This window comes from Leucoraja erinacea, chromosome 19 (genome assembly GCF_028641065.1).
Source record: "Leucoraja erinacea ecotype New England chromosome 19, Leri_hhj_1, whole genome shotgun sequence".
Classification (NCBI taxonomy): Eukaryota; Metazoa; Chordata; class Chondrichthyes; order Rajiformes; family Rajidae; genus Leucoraja; species Leucoraja erinaceus.
Window position 1 is genome coordinate 22,620,746 of NC_073395.1, and position 17,243 is coordinate 22,637,988.

Below are 17,243 nucleotides of genomic sequence, written 5' to 3' on the forward strand. Positions count from 1 at the left end.
CTGAGTCACTCCAGCACTGTGTCTATCTTTGGTATAAACCAGCATCTGCAACTCTTTGTTTCTACCAAAAACATCTCCTGTCCAATCCCTCTACAGACGCTGCCTGACCTGCCAAGGGACTCCAACATTTTGTGGGGGGTTTCTAGATTCCAGCATCTGCAGTTGCTTGTGTCCCCAAATATTTTGTGGTTCACGTAAACTGAGAGTTTGGTGTTAATGCCAAGAGATTTAATGGTAACAATTTTACTCTGTGAAAGTTACAATGTGCCTCAAAGCACTTCCCTGTTGGAGTATTGTATTGTATTGTATTGTATTGTATTCCTTTATTGTCATTAAGACTTTTCAGTCTGAATGAAATTTTGTGTCTTGAAGTCATAACATAGAATAAAATAACAAAACACACAATAAACACAGATTTAACATCCATCACAGTGAGTTCACCAGGCACCTCCTCACTGTGATGGAAGGCAAAAGTTTTAAAGCCCTTGTCTCTTCCCTCCTTGTTCTCCCTCTGCGTTGAGGCGATCCAGGCTTCCGATGTTGCGAACCCACCGCGTGATGGTAAGTCCCGCGGCTGAATCCGAGCTCCGCGAACGGGCCGATTCAAACTCCGCGTACGAAGCTGCCGCCCTCCAGTCCAGCAGACGAAGCTGTCTTTGCGGGAGCTCCAGAAAACAGGTCACCAACCTGGGACCTGCGATCTCCCGACGTTGTCGTCCACTGGGCCCGCGGCCGATTCCACTGGGCCCAGATCCAAGCAAGGTTAATGGAAGGCTGAAAAAAGCAATGGAAGTCTTTAAGATAGAGAGAGATAGGGAGAGGTTGGGCAGGTAAATATACAACAATCAATAATACAATAGACTATTCTATTGTATTTTAATGCCACTAACATATCTGCTTCAACCACCACCGCTGGCTATGCATTCCAGGCACTCACCATCCTCTGTGTAAAATAAAAACTTGCCCCCGCACATCTCCTTTGAATTTTGACCTCTTACCTTAAAACTACACACTCTATTATTTGACAAGACTGTTCTGAAGAAGTGGCCTGACCCGTAACATTGTCTGTCCATTCCCCTCCACAGGTGCTTCCTGACTCATTCAGTTCCTCCAGCAATTTGCTCAAGTTTCTAAATGCTGATGAACAAAGGAGGCTGCACGAACTGGTGGACATTTCCCGGTCCAACATGGGTATTCACATTCCCACAGTCGAAGGGATCGACAGGAAGCACTGGCTTTAAAAGGCTGCTAATATCATCAAAGACCCACACCACCCTGGCCACGTTCTCATCTCACTTCTACCATCGGGAAGACGGCACGGGAGCATGAGGTTCACGAACAGCCTAGGTGGCACAGTGGCGCAGCGGTAGAGTTGCTGCCTTACAGCGCCAGAGTTGCCCGGTTGGATCCTGACTACAGGTGCTGTCCGTATGGAGTTTTTAGGTTCTCCCTGTGACCGCGTGGGTTTTTTCCAGGTGCTCCAGTTTCCTCCCGCGATCCAAAGACATACAGGGTTGAAGGTTAATTGGGTTTAGTAAAAATTGTACAATTGTCCACAGTGTCAGTGTACGGGTGATGCTGGTCACCGCGTACTCAGTGGGCTGAAGGGCCTGTTACTATGCTGTATATCTAAAGTAAAGACAAAAGTAAACGAAAAATTGTTTAGAGATAGTGTGGAAACAGGCCCTTCACCCATCAAGTCCACCCCGACCAGCGTTCACCCGTACACTAGTTCTATCCTACACACTTGCGACAATTTATAGAAGCCAATTAACCTACCAATCTGAACGTCTTAGAGAGTGTGGGAGGAAACTGGAGAACCTGGAGTAAACCCCAGCGATCACAGGGAAAATGTACAAACTCAGTACAGGCAGCAGCCATGGTCAGGATTGAACTTGTATCTCTGGCACTGTACTGCTGCACCACTGTGCTGCTCTGCTTCCTCCCAGCAACCCACAGACTCTTGCACCACCATAAGAACAATCCTACCTCAGCAACAGCAACGATCTACTATCAACTTTGTTTTGGTTGCACTGTACTTCAAATTGCATGGTTTTGGCTTGGTCACCTACTAGAACTGACAATTAATTGTATTATTGTACATTTATCTGTTGCGTTGTTATGTCGAATGTACCTGTGAAGCCACTGCAAGGAAGAATATCATTGTCTCTATCCCTATGACGTAAACACTCGACTTGACTCCCTTGCCTTGACCTGCAGCTGATGCCTCAGAGTTTAATTCTCACTGGCAGCTGAGTATCAGACACCACACAATAATAATAATAATAATAATAAATTTTATTTATGGGCGCCTTTCAAGAGTCTCAAGGACACCTTACAAAAATTTAGCAGGTAGAGGAAAAACATGTAAGGGGAATGAAATAAATAGTAGAGACATGACTAGTACACAAAGTAAAGACAGAATTCAATGCAAAACACAATATGAGGCAATTGATGCACAGATGAAAAGGGAGGGGGACGTGGGGCTAAGGATAGGCAGAGGTGAAGAGATGGACCTAAACATGCATTGTTTAGCTTAAATACCTTATCTTGTTCCAAGATATCAAAAGCTCACATGGATATTTTAGACACCAATAAACGTGTCAAATTAATAAAGAGATTTTTTTTACATATCTGTTGTGTTGCTGCAAGTAAGAATTTCGTTGTTCTATTTCGGGACATATGACAATAAAACACTCTGGACTCTTCGAAACTGTGCTTAAAAAAACTCTTCAGACATTCTCTGTGTCTGTATATTTAATAATGTCATACTCAATAGTGATAGATGATCGTGAAGCTATCTTTAAACATGAACAGGTTTAAGGTGAAAGGGGGGGGGGAGACTTAACAGGAATCTGAGGGGTAACATTTTCACACAAAAATGTGCATGGAGCAAGCTGCCGGAGTTGAAGCAGGTCCTATCTTAACAAACATTTAGCCATGGACAGGATAGGCGTAGAAGGGAAATGGGTCAAACGCAGGCAGGTGGGACAAGTATAGATGGGCATGTGTTTTGGTCAGTGTGGGCAAGTTGGGCCGAACGGCCTGTTTCCACGCTGTATGACTCCATGAATAGAGGAGACGATGCACAAGACTGGCTGAATGACTCAGCATAAACTTTAGACCCCACCGCACTGAAGTGGGATCCGGGCCAAGACGTGATGAGCGGTCAAGGCCGGAGCGAAGGGAGGGGAGGGGGGGGAGGGCTTGGGGCGGAATGACGCGGCGGTGAAGCTCCTCCTTTGAGCTTCGACATCCTGCTGTAACCGTGTGGGGATGGCCATCATTCCGGCTGCAACCTTGTAGCGCGGGTGTCGGCAGTCAATCAGTCCCACAGCTCAGCTCAGCACACACAGCGCTGCGTCCAGGACCGAGCACCTCACTCCACAGGTAACATACACACACCTACATGCTCTACTCCCGCTCGGCGGTCAAGCGCGGGGTTGGGGTTAACCCCAGTCGTTATTGTGTTGGCCTTTATCGTTTGCTCCAGAACAATCAAAGAACAATCTCCCTCGCTATCCTCTTCCCACTTCCTCTCCTCTCCCCACTTCCTCTCTTTTCCCCTCTCTCCCCCCTCCCCCCTCCCCCCTCTCGCTGTCTCCTCCCTCTTCCCCCCCCCCCCCCTGTCTCCCCCCCCCTCCCCTCCCTGTCTCCCCCCCCCTCCCGCTCCCCCCCCCTCTCCCCCCTCTCCCTGTCTCTCCCCCCCTCCCTCCCTGTCTCCCCCCCCTCCTCCCTCTCCCCCCCCCCCCTGTCTCCCCCCCCTCCCTGTCTCTCCCCCCCCCCCCCCTGTCTCCCCCCCCCTCCCTCTCTCCCCCTCCCCCTCTCTCTCTCCCCCCTCTTATCTCTCTATCTATCTATCTATCTCATCTCTCTCCCCCCCCCCCCCCCGCCTCCTCCTCCTCCTCCTCCCTACTATTTTTAAACCTACTGTAATTTGCAAAATTGTGGAAGACTATTTCAGGTCTGGTTGAACGACAAGCTTTGGGCTCCGTTTTTCCTCCTGTGAGTTGATATAATTTTACAATCTTTGGTTACTCTGTTCGTTACAGGGAGGGTCACAGCCTGTACTGGCAAACTAATAGAACTTTCACAATATCCTCCCTTCAAAATGGGAAACCTGTTTGTAGCTCTTTATAAAGACGGCATTTCTTCGACCGCGTAACGTGATCCGGTGTGCTAGCATTTGAGATAGCATCTGCCTTAAGGCCATTTTCGTTGTGGTTACAATTCCTAAATTCTCATTCACAGCATAAATGTTTCAGTCTAAATAATAATGAAGCAATATTTCCCTCCGAGGTAAGGCGCTGTTATCTGATTTCAGGGAAGTGGATTGAATGTAGAACTTCTTAATGAAGGACTAACAACATGGTTGTAGAAACAGAATTTTTGGATTGCAAATTTTCTCCACTGATGTTGGTTTATTTGTCTTGTGTACTGCCATTATAAGGAGAGTAATGGTCGCCTTTTATGAGTGAAGGCTGAGTGGCTTTTAGTTTAATTTAGAGTCAGCATTGAAACGGGCGGAATCCACGCTGACTATCAATCATCCGTTCACACAAGTTCCATGTTATCCCATTTTTACATCCACTCCTTACACACGGTGGGGGGGTGGGGGGAATTTACAGTGCACCAATTAATTTTCAAATCCACACATCTTTGGGAAGTAGGAGGAAACCAGAGCACCCGGAGGAAACCCACAGTCACAGGGAGAACATGCGACCTCCACATGGACAGCATCTGAAGTCTGGGTGATGTGAGGCAGCAGCTCTACCAGCTGCACCACCGTTCTGCCCTATTGCGGTTTAGAGGGATAAATAGTTAGCACGCATCAAAAGCGTTTCACTGTACCTCTGTATACGTGACAATAAACTAAACTACAGTTTAAATGAGATGTGCATGGCAAGATTCTTTTACAGAGGATGATGGATTCTTGGAACGCACAGCTAGGGATGGTGGCTGATACAATAGTAGCATCCAAGAGGGTTTTACATCGGCACATGCTGGGAATGGAGGGATATGGAACATGTGTAGACGGGGGAGATTAGTTTAACTTGCCATTTTGTTTTGCCACAGACATTGGGGGCTGAAGGGCCATTTCCTATGCTGAGATGAGTTCAGCATAAATATCACCTAGATCTGGTCTGCGTATTCCATGTGGTGACAATATGTGCGGTATTAACTAAACATTTGGGCTGGATGGGTCTCATCTTGATTTCGTACAGAAACCTATCTCTGGGCAACTGTACTGGAGGATGTTGGAATTTTATAGGCTGCGGTATTTGTTTCTTAAGTCAACAGCATTGGATATTGAGTATAGAAACAAGGAACTGCAGATACTGGCTTACAAAACAAGACACAGAGTGCTGGAGTAACTCAGCAAGTCGGGTAGCTTCTCTAGAGAACATGGATTGGTGAAGTTTTGGATTGGGACCCTTCAAGGGTCCAATCCAAGTTTTCCAGAGATGCTACCTGACTTGCTGAGTTACTCCAGCACTTTGTGTCTCTTTGTTTTAGATATTGAGAGTAGTGGAGAAATGGCAACAGACTGCTGATTGAACAGTGGCAGAGCAGATTGGGTGAGAGGTACATGAACTGGTGGGATGGCTGCTAAGAGCAGTTGGTTGGATGCTGATGGTTTCCCCTCTACTCCTTCACCTATTTTCTATGTTTTTATGGTGTATCGCGTTGAGAAAAATATTTGATTGAGGGAGAGATGTAAAACTTCCAAAGGAAGTGGAAAATATCTTGCTTAATCTGGTGGTGAACTCGAGCCAATAGTAATGCAAATGGTTACACAAAGATGAGTGGGGAAATTCAAGTCCTGTTCATGACTTCATGCAAGGATAAGTATTGTGGGGAAAACTTAAAAATCAGAAGCCCATTTCATGAGGGGTTTTGGTGGATGGGGTCGTAGTTTGAAAAATTTTTAAGGAATATTTGTCCTTTTGTTTTTAGTGAGAGTTTCAGCTTCCATTGTAATCTTGTTTGATGCCTTTTCATTTTGCAGTAAATTGAAGTTGCATTTTGCTGGTGGTGAATGTTGCAATAACTCTAGTGGGGAAAGCAGAATGACTAGGCAGAAAACTATTCCCGAAGAGGAACTTGGGTGTTTGCAGATGACACAGTGAAGGCGTGTCATCTGCAAATGCACACCTTGAAATGGATTGTAGGTGTGTAACTACTGCAAAGCAAAAAGTGCTGAGTGGCGCAGCGGTGCTTTACAACACCAGGCATTCCTTCCTCAGCTGACGCCTTGCCCAGCTGATTTTAGATTTAGAGATGCAGGGTGGAAACAGGCCTTTCGTCCCACTGAGTCTGTGCTGACCAACACCAGTCATAGTCTTACTGCATGCGAACGGGCCCTTCGGCCCAACTTGCCCGCACCGGCCAACATGTCCCATACACACTAGTTCCACCTGCCTGTGTTTAGCCCAGATCCCTCCAAACCCGTCCTATCCTACCCACTAGGGACAATTTGCAGAAGCCAATTAACCTACAAACCTGCCCGTTTTTGGAATGTGGAAGGAAACCGGGGCACCTGGAGAAAACCCACACGGTCACAGGGAGAACGTACAAACTCCTGTAGTCTGGATCAAACTCGATCACTGATCATTTGAATCAGCACCCTTCCTCAGACTGTAACTGAAGAATGGGTTCTGGAACGCAGTCTTGAAAATCACACAGTGATCAAACTGCTCCTTGAGTCTACACTGCCTTAGTATAAGATAAAACGCAAGCAATTGAAGATGCTGGAATTGTGTGTAGTATGCATAGAGCTTGAGTAACTCAGTGGGTCGGGCAGCATCTCTGGAGAACAAGAATTGGTGATGTTTTGAGTTGGAGTTGGGACGGAAACGTCGCCTATCCATGTCCATCAGAGATGCTGCCTGACCCGTGTTACTCCAGCGCTTTGTGTTCTGTGTAATATGATCAGGTTGATGAGGATCCAATGTTCTTCTTTGCCACTTTCTTCACTCTCCCCATTCTCCTCGACTCCCTTGTGATTTGAATGTCTGTCGAACAATACTTTGAATATGGAAAGTAGAATGGGGTTGAGGGTGAAAGATAGATCAGCCAATGACTGAATGGTGCCAATAGACTTGATGGGCCGAATGGCCTAATTCTGCTCCTATCACATATGGACTTGTGAAACAAAGAACTGCAGATGCTGGTTTATACCAAAGATAGACACTGGTTTTGGAGTAACTGAGTGGGTCGGGTAGCATTTCTGGCGAAAAAGGATATATGACATTTTGGGCCAGGACTCTTCTTCTGAGGGAAAGTAGAGTCCTGACCCGAAACGTCACCTCTGACTTTTTCTCCAGAGATGCTGCCTAATGCTTTCAATATATTCTGTCTTCACACTCTCCAGGCTAAAAATTCACGATCCTTTGAGAATTTGTTTGCCATCTTTCTTAAATGAGTCGTCACTTCTGAAACATAGACACAAACTGATGGAGTAACTCAGTGGGTCGGGCAGCATCTCTGGAGAAAAAGGATGGGTGAAGTTTTGGGTTGGGACCCAACTACTATCTCCCCCTAAACCTGTCCTATCCATTTACCTGTCTAATTGCTTCTTAAATGTTATGATAGTCACTGCCTCAGCTACATCCTCCGGCAGCTTGTTCCATACACCCACCACTACATTGTGTGAAAAAGTTACCCCTCAGATTCCTATAAAACCTTTCCCTCTTCACCTTAAACCTATGCTCTCTGGATCTCAACTCCCCCTTTCTGGGCAAGAGACTCTCTGCATCTACTTGATCTATTCCTCTCATGATTTTATGCACCTCTATAAGATCACTCCTCATTCTCCTGTGCTCCAGGGAATAGTCCCAGCCTGCTCAAACTCTCTCTATAGCTCAGACCCTCTCATCCTGGCGACATCCTTGTAAAGGTACACAAAAATGCTGGAGAAACTCAGCGGGTGCAGCAGCATCTATGGAGTCGAAGGAAATAGGCAACGTTTCGGAACGTTGCCTATTTCCTTCGACTCCATAGATGCTGCCGCACCCGCTGAGTTTCTCCAGCATTTTTGTGTACCTTTGATTTTCCAGCATCTGCAGTTCCTTCTTAAACATCCTTGTAAATCCTCTCAGCACCCTTTCCAACTTCACACCATCCTTCCTATGACTTGATGCCCAGAACTGAGCACAATACTCTAAATGCGGCCCCACCAATGTTTTATAAAACTGCAAAATGACCCAACAACATCTATACTCAATACTCTGACTGATGAAGGCCAAGGTGCTAAAACCATACCGGTGGGACAAGTGTAGCTGGGAGGTGGGACTAGTGTAGCTGGGGCAGTGTGGGCAGGTTGGGCCGAAGGGCCTGTTATCACTCTATGATTCTATCTGTGACCATCCATTCTCTGCCTCTTGCAATCTTGTACTTCAGCAAGATCACCCTTCATTCTCCTGCATGCCTCCTAGCCACGGGTGAATTTTCAGTTCAGTGAGTCGTCGCTCTGGTCTGCTCTGTATCTGAGGTCGGTACTTCTCATTACTTTGAACTGATTTTTATTTCCCCGGCGTGTGCTTCCCATCTTTCTAGACCACTTCCCCATGCTTCTAAAAGAAGTGGCTGGAATCACAGTGAATGCAATGAACATCTTCTGGGCTGCCCCAGCAGACTGGGAAACTGTCAAATGCAGCTCTGCTGGTGGACAGACTGACAACAGAGGCTAGAAGAACAGTTAAGCTGCTAAATTACAACAGAATGCTTGGGGAAGAAAAGTCATAGAAACATAGAAAATAGGTGCAGGAGTAGGCCATTCGGCGCTTCGAGCCTGCACTGCCATTCCATATGATCATAGCTGATCATTCAACTCAGTATCCTGTACTTGCCTTCTCTCCATACCCCCTGATCCCTTTAGCCACAAGGGCCACATCTAACTTCCTCTTAAATATAGCCAATGAACCGGCCTCAACTACTTTTTGTGGCAGAGAAATTTCAGTCCGACCAATGATCACCCGTGCACTAGTTCTGTCCTACACACCAGGGACAATTTACAAAAGCCAATTAACCTACAAACCTGCACGTCTAATGAATGGTAGGAAACTGGAGCAGCCGGAGAAAACCCATGCGGTCACAGGGAGGACATACAACGTCCGTACAGACAGCACCCATAGCACAGGCTAGATTAGTTAAGGAAGTCAAACTTCCCTAAGAGGCAGTTTTTTTTTGAAAAACTATAGATGTTACTAGAGGTAGGAGATACTTGCAACTGAGGGTCCAATACTAACTTTAACTATAAGCTAGACCAGGAATCAAATTTCCTGGCTACTGTGGAGGGAATTGATTTTGGAGTGCAGAAAGAAACCATAGCACCCGGAGAAAAGCCAAGTGGCCACAGGGAGAACGTTACAAACTGTGTACAGACAGCACACGTACTCAGGATCCAACCCGGGTCCCTGGCGCTGTGAGGCAGCAACTCTACTGCTGCGTCACTGTGCATTTGTCTCCTAAGTGTTAGTTTACGCCTTGGAGTAGCGAGACAGTAACAGTTCCTGTCGCCTCATTGCCTGTGTCTTGAAGTTGGTTGTAAATTTGGGCTGAAACCTGAGGGTAACTGAGCGGTGCAGGCTCGAAGGGCCGAATGGCCTACTCCTGCACCTAGTTTCTATGTTTCTAACATATTGGGATGAGTGGGCAGATATTATTATTGCCAGAACGCTGGTGTTTCCGGTACAATTTTAAAATTATAACAAGGTTAAGTGGGCAGGAAGGAGGAAAGAAAGGTTTGACTCGGTGGTGATTAACCCATGATGAGATAAGCATTTGTAGTCACACAGCATGGGAACAGGCCCATCGGCCCAACTTGCCCACGCTAACATGTCCCATCTGCACTAGTCCCACCTAACTGTATTTGCCCCATATCCCTCTAAACCTGTCCTATCTATGTACTTGTTTAAATGTTTCTAAAACATAGCAGGTGTGATAGCACCTCGTTCCATGCACCCAGCACCCTTTGTGTGTAAAATGTACTCATCGGGTTCCTCTTCAAACTTTCCCCCGTCACCTTAACCATATGTTGTCTGGTTCTTGATTCCCCTACTTGGGGCAAGAGACTCTGATCTATTCCTCTCATGATTTTGTACACCTCTATAATATCAAACATATATAGTTACATATTTCTAAATTGCAGATAAGACAAAGTGATTTTAAGAAGTGCAAGTTGGCATTTATGAGCTCAAGAATGGGGGTCAAAGCTCAGTCTGGCTGGGGATAGTGACAGGGAGGAACTGTGCCTGTAGCAATTTGCTCTCCATTTCTGTGGAGTGAATGTCTTGTTTGTTGCTCGTTCATGTTGCCCACCAGTTTTGTCCAGTAAATGTCTTGATTTTTTTCCTTGCCGTTTCCTGTAACAGAAGTGGTTTGGGCAGGAAACCACATGATTAGCTTGTTTTTTATTCTCCCCTCCCAGGCTTGGTAAGAAGTCGGGCGGCCTTCACACTCTGCCGGCGATGGATGAAGCCGCTAAAACCAAGGGGCCCTATGACTACGACCTGATAGTCATCGGAGGAGGGTCTGGCGGACTGGCAGCTTCAAAGGTAAGGCTCGGTGCAATAGAAAATGGTTGAGGTTTGCCTCAGTGAGTTTTGAGGTTTATTGTGGGGGGGTGTGTGTGAAACGTCTCTAGATATAGTGTATGATAGAGAGGAGGATATCTTCCTCTCAGTCTGTAGTAGGGTCTCAACCAGAAACGTTACCCATTCCTTCTATCCAGAGATGCTGCCAGTCCCGCTGAGTTTCTCCAGCATTTTGTCTCTATCAAACTTACAAAATTTTGTCTCTATCAAACTTACAAAATTCTTAAGGGTTTGGACAGGCTAGATGCAGGAAGATTGTTCCCGATGTTGGGGAAGTCCAGAACAAGGGGTCACAGTTTAAGGATATGGGGGAAATCTTTTAGGACCGAGATGAGGAAAACATTTTTCACACAGAGAGTGGTGAATTTGTGGAATTCTCTGCCACAGAAGGTAGTTGAGGCCAGTTCATTGGCTATATTTAAGAGGGAATTAGATGTGGCCCTTGTGGCTAAAGGGATCAGGAGGTATGGAGAGAAGGCAGGTACAGGATACTGAGTTGGATGATCAGCCATGATCATATTGAATGGTGGTGCAGGGCCGAATGGCTTACTCCTGCACCTATTTCTATGTTTTTATGTTTCTATGTTTCTATCTTCGGTGTAAACCAGCATCTGCAGTTGCTTGCTACATGGGATATCTTCCTAAATTAGTAAGCCTTTGAGAAGGCAGGAATGAATTGAGCGGAGTGTTGGGGGGAGGGCGATCTTTAGAACGGAGGATTTGATAGTTAAAACCGACTAAACTAAATCTGATGGCAATCAAAAGAAAATGCTAACAATTGCTTCAGGCAAGGTGTGTGTTTGATGCTCTATTTTGTGTAACGTCGGGGATTTTGGATGGGGAAGGCCATGTTGATGGTGTCGTACAGCGTGAAAACGGGCCCTTCGGCCCAACTTGCCCATCCGGACCCAACTCGTCTTCATCTCCATCGCCACAAGTCCCACCTACCACATCCTTCTGAGCCTTTCCTGTCCACGTACTTGTCTTTTCATGGAGTCAAGAGTATTTTATTGTCAAATGTCCTGAAATAGAATAATGAAATTCCTATTTGCTTCATGCAATTCCATGTTTTTAACAGTAATGTTCTCTGCATGATACTAACTACTTCCTCTGTAAGTTTGATCCTAATACCCACCACCGTTTGTGTGGAAACGTTATTATATCTGATGCTTTTTGATATTAGTTTCCTGAATTGCTCGCTGGTTGGTGCGGACCCGGTGGGTGGGCCGAAGGGCCTGTTTTCGCGCTGTATCTCGAAACTAAACTAAATAGTCGGCACACTTAAGATAGATGCAAACTGCTCGAGTAACTCAGCGGGTCAGGCGGCATCTCTGGAGAAAAGGAATGGATGACGTTTGGGTTGAGACAGTCTGGGGAGAGGGAAACTAGAGGCATGAACTGGTAAAGAACAAATCGGAGCCGGCACCGATGGCCAAGGAAAGGTGGAGCCCACAATGCTCCATTGTTGGCTGAGGACGAGGTCATAACGAAGGGAAGGTAGACAAAAATGCTGGAGAAACTCAGCGGGTGAGGCAGCATCCATGGAGTGAAGGTATAGGTGACCCGAAAAAGGGACCACATCACCCCAATCCTGGCCTCTCTCCACTGGCTCCCTGTGCGGTTCCGTATACATTTCAAGTCCCTCCTCTATGTCTACAAAGCCCTCAATGGGCTTGCCCCCTCCTACATTAAAAGTCTTCTCACCCACCACTCCACCTCCAGGCCCCTCAGATCGGCCGACTTGGGGTTGCTGAATATCCCGCGGTCCAGGCATAAGCTCAGGGGCGACCGCGCCTTTGCGGTTGCAGCTCCTAGACTGTGGAACAGCATCCCCTTTCCCATCAGAACTGCCCCCTCCATCGACTCCTTTAAGTCGAGACTAAAATCTTATCTATACTCCCAAGCCTTTCCTGACGTCCACTGAGTGACGGTTATATGTATATATGTATGTAGTTTGTTTGTTTATACTATTCTTATAACAAATGTAAAGCACTTTGGCCAACGAGAGTTGTTTTTTAAATGTGCTATATAAATGAATGTGACTTGACGACGTTTCTGGTCGATACCCTTCTTCAGAAATTAACGAAGGGATATAAGGATGCAAGCAGTGAAATTGGCAGGATGACCAGGGTGGGGGAGGGACAGAGAGAGAGGTAACGCAAGGGTTACTTGAAACCAGCATCTCCAGTTCCTTCCTACACAGTCGGCATACAATTGGCTCTGCTTCTTTTGAACATTGAGAGTTAATTAAATTATCTCTTTGTAGATACAAAGAACCACAGATGCTGGTTTAATATACAAAAAGACACAATGTAATAATACAAAGTAACAATCCGCAGAGTTACTCCAGCATTTTGTGTCTATTTAAAGGATGCAGTGCTGGAATAACTCAGCAGGTCAGGCAGCATCAGCGGACAACGTGGATAGGTGACGTTTCGGTGTGAAGAAGGGCCTGATCCAAAACATCGCCCAGAAATGCTGCCTGACCCGCAGAGTTACTCCAGTAGTTGGGCGGCACAGTGTTGCCTTACAGTGTTGCCTGTACAGAGTTTGTATGTTCTCTCTGTGACCCCGTGGATTTTCTCCGGGTGCTCTGGTTTCCGCCCACACTCCAAAGACGTGCAGGTTTGTAGGTTGTGTAGGAAGGTAAGATAAGCATTTTGAAATGTTGGTTTATAATTACTCATTGGGAGAGTCGGTGGAAAATAGGCAGTATTGAAGAAGGGTCTCAAGAGACGCAGCAGCGCCTCCACTTTCTGAGGAGGCTTAAGAAAGCTCACCTGTCCCCTCAGATCCTGTCCAACTTCTACCGCTGTACCATAGAAAGCATCCTGACCACCTGGTACAGCGGCTTCCCCACAGCTGACAGGAAGGCGCTGCAACGGGTGGTGAAAACTGCTCAGCACATCATCGGTGCCCCGCTCCCTGCCATGGTTGCCCTTCACCGCACACGGTGTCTGAGACGGGCTGGCAAAATCATTAAGGACCCCTCACACCCCAACCATGGACTGTTTGCTCTCCTCCCATCAGGGAGGCGGTAAAGGAGCCTCAGGTCTCGCACCAGCAGGCTAAGGAACAGCTTCTTCCAAAACACCATTACCCTGCTGAACTCACAGGCCTGGCGCTAGCCCCCCTCTCATCAGTATTATTTATAGTTTATATAATTATAGTTAAGCTCTTATTGACCAGAATATAGCACATGTCAATCATTTGCACCTTAACAACTATCTATCTATATATATATATATATATATATATTTTGTTGTACCTGTACTATGTGCAATGACAATAAAGTTGAATAAAGTTGAATCTAATCTAACCCGAAATGTCACCTATTCCTCTACTCCAGATATGATGCTGCCTGACCCGCTGAGTTACTCCAATTTTGTATTTATCTTCAGTGTTGAGATAAAGTTTGTTTGTAATGTGTCTAGGGGAGAACAGGAGGAAACACTTTAATTCCTGCATTGCCTTTACCTGAGAGATAGATGATGGTGGATGTGTGATTTGACTCCCACATACCTTGCCGTTTTCTCCCCTTCTTGTATCTTTTACTTGAGTCTCCTCATCTCTGATTTTTTTTTTTTTTTACAATAACCAGTTGGCCTCACGTTGATTGCTGCTGATGGGAGAATTGTAAAATCCCAACCACCCTCATTTTGGAGCTGACTCCTGGAGAAATTTGGTCTCTAGGTCTGAGGGAAATATATGAATGCAACAAAGTCTCTCCAACCCATTCCCTGTCACTCTATCTACACTTCACGCTGCCTCGGCAAGACCATCAGCACAATCAAGGCCCAGTCACACTCCCTCTGCTCCCCTCGCCAAGGCAAGAGGTACAGAAATGTGAAAATTGCACCTTCAGATTCCGGGGCAGTTTCTTCCCAGCTGCGATGAGGCAACTGAACCATCCTATCACCAACTGGAGAGTGGTCCTGCCCTTCCATCTATCTCATTGGACTTTACTAGACTTTATCTTGAACTAAACGTTATTCCCTTTATCCTGTATCTGTACCCCGTGGATGGCTGGATTGTAATCGTGTATAATCTTTCCGCTGACTGGAGTGCAAGCAACAAAAAAGATCTTCACTGGACCTCGGTACACGGGAAAATAAACTAAGCTAAACTGCATTGAACTTTGAGGGTTAAGATTTTTAGTTCCTCTCGAGGGGGTGTTGCATTAAATGTGACAGGAAAGCAGTGTTGCATTGCTGCAGTTTAGCTTGCAGCAATGTCTTGTTGAGTATTCGGCCAAGTGCTGAAACACACTGAATCCTTCATTGTATCCTGTAAAGGCAGCTCCCTTATAGTACTTGGTAGCTTCTCAGTCTTGTCCTCGTTCCTTCACAGGAAGCTGCCTCGCATGGGAAGAAAGTGTTGGTCTTGGATTACGTGGCACCCACGCCTCGAGGAACTGCCTGGGGTAAATACCTAGAATTTGTTCAATAAACTCTGAATGTCACCCAAGCCCTGTAACGTATTCAGGAGACCTATCAATCTTCACTTTTGCATTTTGCATTGGCTTTGCAGCCACAATTACTTCCCTCCTGCAAATAAGACAGGAATTGCTAGATTATAAGATGCAAGTTGGGTCTGTTTTTTCTACCATCTTGGCAGCCAACTGACAGATGGCAAAGAATTGCTTTTTTTATTTATAGCGGTGAATAGTTACCGAGTTGGGCAAAGCCTAGGGGTAAATAGATTCAACGTTTGCTTCTACTCTGATGTATTTGCTGAAAGAACCATTTAGTTTAGTTTGAGGTACAGCATGGAAACTGGCCCTTCGGCCCACCATGTCCACGCTGACCATTGGCCACGCCTTCACACTAGTTCTATGTTATCCCACTTTCTCACCCACTTCCTGCACCTCAGGGGCAATCTTACAGAGGGCCAAACAACCTACAAACCCACACATGTTTGCCGTGTAGGAGGAAACCCACGCGGTCACAGAGGGAACATGCAAACTCCACACAGACAGCACCCAAAGTTGTGATTGTACCTGGGTCTCTGGTGCGGTATGGCAGCAGCTCTACACACGCTGCACCACCCGTTATATTGAATATGTTTGAATGACTCTATTAATGCTTCTGCCGGCTCTGTAGATTTCCCACTTTTTCATTCTCGTCGAGCTTGTGCAAGAACTCTCCATTTTTGCCTTCCAACCCTTTATCTTTTATTTTAGTTTGCCCTCTAATGGAATACATAGTTAGGGGAGGCACAGTGGCGCAGCAGTAGAGCTGTTGCTTTTCAGTGCCAGCGATCCCGGTTCAATTCTGACGAAGGGTAATGTCTGTACGGAGTTTCCACGTTCTCCCTGTGACCAGGTGGGTTTTCTCCGGGTGCTCTGGTTTCCTCCCACACTCTAAACACATGCAGATTTCTAGGCTATTTGGCTTTGGTAAAAATGGTAAAATAGTCCCTAGTGTGTAGGATAGTGCGAGTGTATGTGGTGATCACTCATCAGTGTGGACTCGGTGGGTGGAAGTGCCCGTTTCTGTGCTGTATCTCTAAAGTCTGATGTCTAACTCTGGTCCCATTTGGCTGGTTGTGCGGTAAGGTACACATTACTCTTGCCCTTTGATGCTTTGTTACGAACTTGTAAGTGTGTGTGTGTTTTTCAATATTCAGGCCTTGGTGGGACCTGCGTCAATGTGGGCTGTATCCCAAAGAAGCTGATGCACCAAGCAGCACTGCTGCACCAGAGTCTCGATGACGCCAGGACGTTTGGCTGGACGTTTGATGAGAAAGGTTTGTTCATGATCTGTCTGTAGAGCCACATCCTTCACGTGGTGTAGATTCACACATTTAAAACAGGCCCTTTGGCCCAACTTGCCCACGTCAACCAACATGCCCCATCTAAACTAGTTCCGCCTGCCTGTGTTTGACCCATATCCCTCGAAACCAATCCTATCCATATATCTATCTAAGTGCATTTACCCGATCTATTCCTCTCATGATTTTGTACACCTCTATAAGATTACCCCTCATCTTCCTTCGCTCCAAGACATAATGTCCTAGCCTGTCAACCTCCCCCTACAGCTCAGGTCCTCGAGTCCGAAAACTTGCCGCTCATCTCCTTTAAACTATGCCCTCTAGTTTTTGATGCCCTCTCGTAAAGCAACGGGACAGGCAGCATCAGCAGCTCTGAAGAGAAGGAATGGAGAATGGGTGAATCTTCAGAGATGCTGCCTGACCCATTGAGTTACTCCCACACTTTGTGTCTATTTCTGACTGCCTATCCTATTTATGCCTAATTTTATGTACAAATGGAACATAAACACATTGAATTTTATTGAGCCTTGACCCATGTACATTTCTTTGTTCTGCAGTCCGCCATGAATGGTCAACTCTGAGGGAAGCCATTCAGAATTACATCGGCTCACTTAACTGGGGCTACAAAGTCTCCCTGAGGGAGAATGCTGTTGCCTATGAGAATGCTAAAGGAGAATTTGTGGGACCTCACAAGATCAAGGTAATGGCCCCATCAAGTTCTAAGTTAGGCCGGCACGGTGGCGCAGCGGTAGAGCTGCTGCCTCACAGTGCCAGAGACCCGGGTTTGATCCTGACTACGGGTGCTATCTGTACAGGGTTTGCATGTTCTCCCTGTGACCGCGTGGGTTTTCTCCAGGTGCTTCGGTTTCCTCC

The 17,243-nt window shown here is 46.3% G+C and overlaps 1 protein-coding gene and 1 long non-coding RNA gene across 2 annotated transcripts in view; one reads left to right on the plus strand and one right to left on the minus strand.

Annotated features, from left to right (window-relative positions):
* Nucleotides 1-213: 213 nt before the first annotated feature.
* LOC129706376 (uncharacterized) lies at nucleotides 214-6,082 on the minus strand. The gene is made up of 2 exons (XR_008725044.1): nucleotides 3,932-6,082; nucleotides 214-774 (listed from the first exon to the last, which is right to left on the minus strand). It is a non-coding gene; the product is annotated as an uncharacterized LOC129706376 (long non-coding RNA).
* Nucleotides 3,231-17,243, plus strand: part of LOC129706373 (thioredoxin reductase 1, cytoplasmic-like) — a 31,235-nt gene continuing 17,222 nt past the window's right edge. Inside the window, exons 1-5 of the mRNA XM_055650646.1 lie at nucleotides 3,231-3,390; nucleotides 10,433-10,559; nucleotides 14,949-15,021; nucleotides 16,227-16,346; nucleotides 16,928-17,070. Of these exons, the coding sequence (XP_055506621.1) occupies nucleotides 10,473-10,559; nucleotides 14,949-15,021; nucleotides 16,227-16,346; nucleotides 16,928-17,070 (423 nt within the window). The 5' untranslated portion in view covers nucleotides 3,231-3,390; nucleotides 10,433-10,472. The remainder of the gene's footprint in view (nucleotides 3,391-10,432; nucleotides 10,560-14,948; nucleotides 15,022-16,226; nucleotides 16,347-16,927; nucleotides 17,071-17,243) is intronic.